The sequence below is a fragment of the Carya illinoinensis genome, chromosome 6 (assembly GCF_018687715.1).
Source record: "Carya illinoinensis cultivar Pawnee chromosome 6, C.illinoinensisPawnee_v1, whole genome shotgun sequence".
Classification (NCBI taxonomy): Eukaryota; Viridiplantae; Streptophyta; class Magnoliopsida; order Fagales; family Juglandaceae; genus Carya; species Carya illinoinensis.
In genome coordinates, this window is record NC_056757.1 from 7,571,906 (window position 1) to 7,582,852 (window position 10,947).

General features: G+C 32.0%; 1 protein-coding gene across 1 annotated transcript; it reads left to right on the forward strand.

The window, feature by feature from the left end:
* Window positions 1–7,924: 7,924 nt before the first annotated feature.
* Window positions 7,925–10,707, forward strand: LOC122312303 (WAT1-related protein At5g64700-like). The gene is made up of 7 exons (XM_043126858.1): window positions 7,925–8,154; window positions 8,292–8,354; window positions 8,717–8,833; window positions 8,961–9,198; window positions 9,529–9,687; window positions 9,982–10,133; window positions 10,356–10,707. Exons 1-7 carry the CDS (start codon window positions 7,961–7,963, stop codon window positions 10,495–10,497), a joined length of 1,065 nt encoding a protein of 354 aa, XP_042982792.1. The 5' UTR covers window positions 7,925–7,960; the 3' UTR covers window positions 10,498–10,707.
* Window positions 10,708–10,947: the final 240 nt, after the last annotated feature.

Genomic DNA, 10,947 nt, shown 5'->3' on the forward strand with positions numbered 1-10,947 from the left:
TTCTAGATATTTGAAGGGTTTATGATATTGCATGAAGCCATCCTGAACATCATCATCATTTTCTAAAGTCAGATCGAATGACAACAAGATTAATGAATTAGAGGAAGCAGCACTTGAGATAGAATAATCGAGGTCTAAGGAAAAAGAGTCTTTAACCCAATTAGATCAAGCAGAAGATTTAGAGACGAGATTAGAAGAGAAACTGCAATTGAATAACCAAAAGCTGTTTGAACAGTTCCAATCAATAATGTCTCAAAACTCTATGCCGCCACCATCACTACAATGATAATTCATTTATTTTTTCTTTAATCGCCTTTATATTATAATGTTCACAAACATTTGAATAATTGATATATATGATTACAATTTGTGTAATATTAGTATAGTATTTTTAATTAAATTCTTATCTGTTTGATCAATACCGTTTGAACTGTAAATGACCCGTTCGAATGGTGAAGTACCATTTACAAATCCATTCAAACAAAAATAGACACATTTGAACAAAAACTCACTCATTTGAATGGTATGCGAGAAATACAGTTCGTACGTCCATTTGAACAATAAAATATTTATTTAAACAACATTATTATGCAAAACCCCGTTCAAATAGAGAATTTAATAAAAATAAAATGCCTGCTCAAACGGACATAATTTACGTTTGAACAAAAGTTACATGAAAAATTCAGTGGTTCGAATGCATAAAGTCTGCTCGAACACTATGTTCGTTCGAATAGGATCAAATATGGTTATTAGTTCGAACGAAAATTTCATACCATTCAAACTAAGTGTCGGTTTGAACCTAATTTTTTCCATTCGAACGGATTTTTGAGATGACATTTTTTTGTCTAAAAAAAAATTCTGTTCGAATGGTTTTGAACGATTCTATCCAATTTCGTCCTAAAAAATGACTTTTTGAGAGTCTCCAAAAACATTTTGAGATGGTCTTTTGCAAACAAATTAGAGACAAAAATTTTTCATCTCATAAAATTTTTAGGGACGAAATTTGGAACACAATTTCTTGTAGTGCAGATTTTGACAATTAAGTTTATAATTTCTGACTATTAAGATTATGACACGTGTCTTATTTGTTTCCATAAGTCACATTAACCCCAACAAATGTTTTTCGTTCGAGCAGACTTTAAATATTTTTTCCCATCTGAAATGTCCAGTTGAAGGTGCATGATACGTATCCAAGTGAAACGAGCACATAAATCCTTAAAAAACCTAATAAATTAGAGTGTATTTGAAAAGGAATCTTTAGGCTCTTAATATATGTTATGATGATCAATATAATTAGGTAATAAAGAGAGTGAGGCTGTGATTTCAACCCAATTGGAATACTTAAATATATAACCGATGAGATTCTTACCAATATTAAGTAAGAGGACAATTAGTACTATATATATATATATATATATATATTATATACCTGAAAAAAGAAATGAGATTGGCACTAATGGAACAATTGATATTTTTTTTTTAATTAAGAGCCGGTAGCCACACACATAGTGGTCCCGTCCCAAATTTATCCATAAGCCCTCACTTATGGCATAAAAATATTATGGTAACATTATTACATTTAGAGGTTTACAAGATATGACTTTATAAACTAACCCAAAAACCAAGTGTCAAAACAAGCCAAAATACCAAAATAAAAATAACTTCTAACAAGCCTAAAAAAAAACCAAAAAAAAAAAAAAGTCAAAATCTTACATATGGAAGACCCAGTTTATCAGTTCTAATCAGACCCTTTAATAAAGAAGGGACCATATTCAAAGACTCCCAATGAGCAGCACAATCCTCATACGTCAGTTTTGCCAAGAAATCTGCAAGGCTATTTCCATGCCTAAACATGCAAAATGGTACTAAAGTCTATGTTTCGAAGTAATTTCATGAGCTCCATCTAATAATCTTCTAGATACCAAATGGGACAATTTGAAGCTAAAATCCAGTTTACTACAACTATAAAATCCATCTCTATTTCTGCATTTCTGAAACCCAATCTGCTCAAGTTTCTAACTCCACGCAATAGGGACAAGAATTTAGCATAGTTGTTAGTACCAAAATCAAGAGGGATAAAAAAAGCTAGTGCCTGATTTCTTGATGAATCACGTATTAAACCACCATCACTAGCTTTCCTCAAGGTATCTCACTACTCCCATCAACATTTAGCTTTACACAATTTCCCTTTAGGCAGTTCCACCACACTACTTGAAATGGTCTACACCTCTTACATCTGTAAGGAATATTCAAATCCGCTAATAAAGTTTCATCACATTGAGATAAAGGTTTTGATACCTTTAATTTTTCACTCAGTTTAGCTAGCCAAAATTTAATGCTCTTCCAAATATCCTCTACCGACTTCCACTTTCCTTCCATATGAATGTGACACTGGTGGATCCAAAGCCGCCAAGTTACAATAGATGGAATAAGACCCATAAGTTGACCCCTGAACGATGACATGAAGGCTTTGGCAAACCAAGTAGGGACAGTTTCTGTCCATGTGCTATGTTGATGTCGGAGGAACCCCACTTGCATGGCACATTTATTCCATATAGTTCTCGCCACTTCACCCGTTACCAAAACATGGCCCATATCCTCATATTCGCCTTGTGAATAACAATTACATTTGGAAACAATGGGAATAATGCCCATACTTTGAATTTTGTCATCCACAGTAAAACCATTATTACTATTTTTCCATATAGTAGTAGCCATATTTTTTGGGAGACACGAATGTCAACTGATTGAGATCCTCCACAACTGCAATAATTAATTAAGTATGTTACTAATTTTAAAGAACCTTCATTCTCATGATATGCTTAATTTTAATCTTATATATGCAGTACTAATCATCATAGGCATCGTTTGGATACATAGTTTAGATAATATGAGATGAGATATTTTGAATAATGGTGAAATTTTTTAGACGAGATCATGAGATGGAATAATTTATAAAAAAAAATATGTGTTTGGATGGTAAAATTAGATGTGATAGTTTTTAATTTTTAGAATTTAAAAAATATGTGAGTCTCACTGTTTAATTGGATAGCTGAATTGACCATTGTTCATGCACTATTCATACTATGTTCACACACTATTCATGTTAGATTGTCACTATTCATAAACTGTTCATATTATGTTTTTATTGTTAATTACTGTTTATTTAAGTGGATATTTATAAAATTTAAAGATGAAATATAGTGTGTTAGGATAGGAAAAGTTACCATACGGTACATAAAGCATCTTATCTATACTGTGTATCCAAACCGGATTAATTACCATGTACCCCATTTTTAAGACGAAATTAGGTTCATTAATTAATCACTACAGAATTATTATATTGTTAATTATCTCCGGCCATTTTATAAACTGGGTTCGATGCATATATCAAGTTTTACGATCTCTCGGTTCTAAGATTTGTATGACTCACTTGCAATTAAACTCTCATCCATGTGTTATAAAAAAAAAAAAAAAAACTCTCATCCATGTCAATTATAATATTGTAAAAAGATATGAAAAGAAACCATATACACACACACACATATCACATTTCAGTAAATTACTTATAAACACGTAAAATAATACATTAAAAATTTATTTATAAAATAAAAGAAATGGAATATCTTATTTTCTTGTTAAATTAATGTGAAATCAGAAATGAATTAATTAATGTAAAGTAAAAGAAAAGATAGAAGACAAAAGATAGATATGGTAAAAGCCACTAACAGAGCCACTGATCATGGTGTTAATTAAATTCTCTTTTTTTAGTTTTTTAAAATAATTTTTTTGTGTATTTTTTTAAATACTAAAAAATAAATAAACACAAAGACTATTGGTAGACTTTGTCGGTGCACCTATCATTTTCTAATAGATGTATAGGTACTTTTGCATGCAGACATGTAAACTGCAGAAAAAACAAAAAAAAAAAAAATGGAAACAATGGTGTTTTGAAAGAGAAAAAAAATCATGACATACATTATAAGACCATTGACTACTATTGCATCAATATTGCCATCAATTGACTTCAATAACTATCATGATCACCATTAATGTTTTTTACCACCTAAACTATTTAAAGATGGGAATATTATTTTATAATAATATTATAAGTTTTGTTATGTATAAAAAAATCACGTATTAATATTAATTTTTTATATTTAAAATTTAAATTAGTATTATTTTTAATAAAATTTAATTTTTGGTCAATCATTTTAAATTAAAACACATGTTAGTATTTAATTGGGCTTGCAATTAAATTTTTCTTTATTGTTAGATATTAACTTCAAATTGGATGAAGTGAATAAGTGGCTTTTACCCCCTCTAATAGAATTTCGACAAGTAAGCATTCTAAGAGAGGAATAATGTAATTACACATTAGGTAAGCAAATCCCACTTTCTCTTTCTACCCCCTCTCTCTCTCTCCATTGTAGTAGTAACCCCTCACTTTGCTACACGTTTGTTTTTAGCCCATCACTTAATATATTTTTATTGTTCTTAATTAAAGAAAATCTCAGGCCGACTCTTCCATTAGACAACTGAGGCAATTGCTTAAGATCTCTAATAGAAGAAGGTAGTTAAAAAAAAAAAAATCTAAGTAAAATTAATTAAAAAGAAAAGAAGACCTAATTAAAAATAAATAATTAACTCAACGAGAAAATATCAAAAGTATCAAATAAATATTATGTCATTACTAATTTTAGATGTATCTCCACGTAATAATTATCTCTCATATTCTCGTTAGAAAAATACACTTCTCATTTGACATTATTAGTTTAATATATAATGTGAAATTATAAACAGCAAAATTTAATTTTCGAGTGTTCATAAAAAAATTTTGTATTATCCTTTGAATAGGCAATGGCCAAGATTTTCCATGAATAGATTGTTTATAGAACTTTATTGAAAATAATGATTATAACTACTTCTAAGGCTCTATTGAGATTTGAAAAATATTTCATTTCATCTTATCTCATTATTACAATTTTTTAAATTTTCATACAAAATATAATTAACAATTCAACTTTTTCAAATCTCAAAACAATAATAATATTAAAAATTAATATTCTAACAATATTTTATTTAATTTTCATCTTTTATCTAAAACTATCTCATCTTATCTTTGAATTCAAACTAGTCCTAAGAGTGTAAAGCATATCTTGTAAAATTAAATTAGATCAAATCTTCTCTAAATCGATTATTTTCTAACAAAGATTAAGTCGATTATTAGTTGAAAACATGATATAAAATTCTAATATGTAATTTACTTTGCAAAATGATAAGAATTATTTTTAAATAAAAAAGTAATGTAAAAATTAAATTAAAAATTATTTTATTTTTTTTAAATAAAAAAATCTCATTCAAATTTCTGCCTTAGGCCTTCGACATATTAAGCCAGCCCTGGAAGATCTACCATGGTTTCTTCTAATACTGGAGCCTCCTTACGGTCTAGCACGCTCTAGAACACAGGGTCTAAGGGGCGCTGCAATGGCTTGCAGGGAGGGAGACTAAGAGAGAGAGAGAGAGAGAGAGAGAGAGAGAGAGGAGGGATCTTTTGTATGGGATTTGCTTGCCTCGTGTGCAGTTCCATTATTCCCCTCTTAGAATGTATACGTGTTGATATTCTATTAGAAGGTGTAAAAGCCTCCGTCTGGCCCTTAGTCTCTCTCTTAGTATTGGTAAGTGTGGCTCTCGTGCATAGGGCTAACTTGTAAAAAGGTAATTGGGCTAGCGGGCTGTGTTGGGTAGAAATGGCCAGATGGTCAGTTCATGAGGGTGATGATGATTGGCATGAAATTATGAATCATATTCTCAACTTGATTAATAGTTTTAGAGAAAGTAGTTATAAGATAAGCAGTAACAAAGGGTCGAACTAATCACAATTTTGCATATACTTAATAAGCATACAGAAATGTACGGCCAGCACTTGAGGCTCTTATGTCAGCAATGGAAAGGCGTGGTGGATTCATGGTTGGGACGTCCGAGGTCAATGAATCTTTTGAAGTGGAGTGGTTGGCACTTGGCACTGTGAGTTTAGATAGTGGGTGCCGCTTAGGGCTCACATTTCACTACTTTGAGTATAGCATACAACACAGACACCCATTAGATCATTGAGGTGTGGCTCCTTTGTCATGTATCATTCTACATTGTGTCTGCCGTCTGGCCTCTTTGAATCTTGTTATTTCTGTTTTGGATGAATGGAAAGTGTAATATTAATAGGGAAGTTCCCTTCACATGTTATATTGGAACTAAAGCTAGAATTGGTTTACCCCTCTTGAAATATATTGCCTTATAACCTACTCTAGCTGCCTGTTATTGTATACTTTCTACTTTAGCTGCATGTGTGGTTGTATATATACTTTCAATTGTTAAGGGCACCCATTAAGAAATCATTTATTATATCATTTTGTTAAATCTTAGTTGTTATGATCTCAAGTTTTTTGGGTAAGCTTATATATATATATTTGGAAAAAAAAAGTAGAAAAATGAGCAGTTTGGGAAACAAATAGTATTTCTTACTTAAGTTGGAAAAAGTAGTGAGAAAGTGCGAGAAACTCAAAGACACAAAATGCGATTTTCCATAACAATTCAGAATTAATAATCAAATGCTGCTTCAATCTCAATCTTTCTAGTCATAATTATTAGACATATAAAACCAAAATTCAAATTAGTTGTATTTACGGCAAAATGCATATATGGGATATATAAATATATAGCAAATAAATTACCTCTATCAATCGTGACATGATCATCAGTCTTTAAAATTTCTCACTAGATGCATCTGTAACACCTGTCCTTGTCGTGGACTTTTAGAAAAATCATATGCTGCGTTTAAAAACACAGCTTTGACATTTAAAATGTGTAGATGAGACAAGTGACCAATCAAGAGAAAAATGAGTGGTTGGTCACAACATCAAATTAGTTTCAAGCCTAATATTACATACTTTGATCTTAACAAGTGCCCTGAGAATATCAACACCAGTTAATACAATCCTTATTTTATTATCATCATCAATATTTCATCATCACCATCATGATGCTCATTGTTATATTTTTCAAGCAAAGATAAAAATAAATCATCTCAAATTCTTGTCAAGAATGTGCACTCAAATTCTTAATATATAAATATATATATATATATATATATATATGTATATATTAATAAGTATCATTATGATTAATTTAAAGTATAATAAAAACTAATAAAAGAGGTGTTTCAAGTCAATTGGACTAATATTTAATATGGAAAATAATAGGTAAGAGGACACCGAGATTTTCCCAAAAACTAGTTACCTGCTGAAAAAAGAAATGAAACTGAACACTGAGGAAATTAATGATCACAGCTAATTAATTTAATATTCCCCATGCACGCACAACCGCAAGCCATAAACAATGAATTGCTTTTGCAGAAGTACCTCTTCCTTTTCCTATGCTTAGCTTTATAATGAGTAAATATAAAGGAAATAAAAAATAAAAAATTCCAATTCAAGAGCATATTTGCATGCAGAAGTCAAAACCTATAAGCTGTCGATATTATGCTTAATTAATTAGATTCATAGATATTTGTAAATACCTATACCTGATTTTGAGGTAATCAAAGGTCAAGGCTGATCAGACTAATTACAATTAAACTTTAATGGGGCCTGATCAGTGTGGCCCTGGAAAGTTGGAAACGCAACCTCATTAATTCACAGATCACAAAAAGCTGTTTTACAACTCAGATTACTGAAACAAGAGTTAAGTGTAAAAGTAGGATTTTTCTGCTGTCAAGCAGGGCTAGGAGGCCGCGCCAATAGATGTGTATATATATATATATATATATATCTGTGTGCGTGCGTGCTTGTGTGTACATATATATATATATATATATATATATGCATATACATATTGAAGGCAAAACATATAGAGAGAGAGGGATTTTTTTTTTTGGAGAGAGAGAGAGAGGGAGAGAGAGAGGGAGATGGAAAGAGTGAAGAAATGGTTTGCAGGGTCGAAGGTGGGGGCGGCCATGATCATGGTGCAGCTATTTGTAACAGGGATGCAGCTGCTGATGAGGGCGATGCTGGGTGAGGGCACCTTTGTTTTCAAATACATTGCATACCGTAGTGCTGTTGCTGCCATATGTGTTGCTCCTCTTGCTTTCTATTTCGAAAGGTGCATGCATCGTCAATTAATATTTTAGAGTTTTCTTTTTTGTTTTTCCTCCTACCTACCTACGTTTGAATGACCGTCTGTCTGTCTGTCTTGAATCGTACTGCAATATGCCATGGTTGCTGCTGCTGCTGCTTCAGGGGAAGTCCAAAGAAGTTTAAATGGTCCGTTTGGTTCTGGCTCTTTCTTAACGCCTTAGTCGGGTAAGCCAGCGCCCATGGTGTACGCGTATGCTTCATTCTCTGATCTGTATTTGAAAGTATCAAAAAGGTTCGAAACTACTTAACATGATGACCAGTTTGGATGCTTCAGGCATTTATAACATTCCTATGAAACTATATATACATATATATATATATATATATATTAGTACTCATACTTGTCGAGGGATGTCTGGCCTCCCTGGTGCTATAGCTACTAGATGGCTTCATCTCCGCTCAGTGTAATATTTTAATGCTAATATCATTAGGGTTTTCTTAATCCTTATAAATTGTCGACTTTCTTCTTCTTCTTTTTTATTATTATTCCTAATTAATTGAATTTAAAAAAAATAATAATAATACAGGATAACAATGTGTATGGGATTGTACGCTTATGGTCTTCGAGACACAACAGCTACATACGGTACCACCTTCTTCAACTTAGTTCCAATAAGTGCCTTCCTCTTTTCCATACTCGCAGGGTACCAATCTATGAAACTTTATATATATATATATGCCTCTCATGTATAATCACCAAATTAAGCAATATTATGCAGAGACCTTTACTTAATTTGTTTCTGAATGGGGTGTCATATTGTGCATGTATAGTATTGAGAAGTTGGGGCTGAATACAAGGCCAGGTAGATTAAAGGCAATGGGGGCAATTTTTTGTGTAGCAGGAGTACTTATTGCTAGTCTTTGTGATGGAAAAGCTTTCCATATCAGATATCTTAGTCCTCACTCTCGTTGGGCTCATCATGCGAAGTCATCCAAGGATCATTGGGTTCGTGGCAATCTCCTGCTGACTGGCTTTTGCTTGTCCATGGGTGCTTGGTTCGTTGTTCAGGTATCTCCGGCATCTATAAATAATAATTAGTTTCTTCGAATATAAATCGTCTTTGATTGTCTGATTGAATTGGATGATCCAACTTCAGAGCTAGAGAGATCGACATATCATGAGTCCTACAACATTTAGTATTAATGATAGGATGCTAGCTGGCCTCTTTATTATCTGTAATCTAGTATCCAACCAATTAATTAAAGATATCATGGCCGCCCACCAGCTTTGAGATTGAATATATATCCTTGCAAAGCTGATCATTCTTTTGGCTGGGAAATATATATGCATGTAATCATAATCTGCATCATGTATACGCAATATGTTTGCAAAGTGCAGGTGAAGTTGCTCAAGGTTTTTCCATTCAAATACTGCGCAATAATGCTGACATGTGTCATAGCAACAATCCAAGCAACGGTGATAGGAGTGTGCGCTGATAGACGTAAGGATGCCTGGAAGTTACGGTGGAAACTCGAACTTCTTACCATAGTTTACTCTGTAAGCACTACTCTTTAAATATCACTCATCGATCATGACCATCATCATATATATATATATATATATATTGCGCATGCTCATGGTCAAGATCATGGAGAATAAAGTAATTCAAGCTGCTAATTATTAACTTTGAAATATTACTGTCTCAAATTCCTTGGAGAATTGACTTTAACTTGATATTTATCGTACTAGTCTTTTTGTAAGCTAGTAATTAATTAATAGTATATATGATCGATGAAGCAGACGTTGCAATTCATGGAATTAAGTTGAAAATTGCAATTTTAATACATGCAGGGGGCCCTCAACACGGCTGCATCATTCTGCTTGGTGGCATGGGCAAGTACAATACGAGGCCCCACATATCCTCCAATCTTCAACCCACTATCACAAATACTTGTGACCATGTTAGAATCCGTCATATTCGGTGAAGAGATCACACTCGGAATGTACGTATAATATTAATGTGCATTATATGCAGTATTAATTAATTTTAACATGATGATTAGCAAGATCATATCATACATATATAGATGGTGTACGTACGTGACCTGCATGGAGCTTCCTTTGAGCATAATATTATATATATATATATATATAAATTCTTAATATAATGCAACCAGCTTATTAATTATGGCTGAATTACTATTACTATTATTATTTTATTGCAGCATTGTAGGCATGATTGTGATTATTATTGGGTTGTACTCCTTCTTGTGGGGCAAAAACATGGAAATGGAACGTGATTCGCTAGATCAAAATAATATTGCCTCAGGTTCAATGAGAAGCGAGGGATCAATCACCATCATTTGAACATGATGAGAATTTGCAGCAGCAGCCGTACTGGAAAATTAGATACTTGTTTCAGATCATCATGATACGTACCCAGCCATATACATGCATGGTTTCTAATATCAATGATGGAATCACGTACGTAGTTGCATGTTTTGTAATTTAGATAAATAATAGTACTATCAATGGATGAATGATCTTGCTTTTGTAGGATTTGCACGTAATATTCAAATCTCGGCCTTCTGACTAATTTAAAAAAAGTAAGGCAATTTATTAATTCTGGTATTTTTTTTATTTTGTTTATGCGATATTCTTCATGTACGTACTTGTCATGTATATAGAATACATATATACAAATTTAAATTCAATATGGTTGATCATCGGTACTCATAACGTTTTTTTTTTTTTTTAAAAAGAACCATGCATATATATATATATATAGAAGATAAAAGTAAATCTTTTTTGACTTAA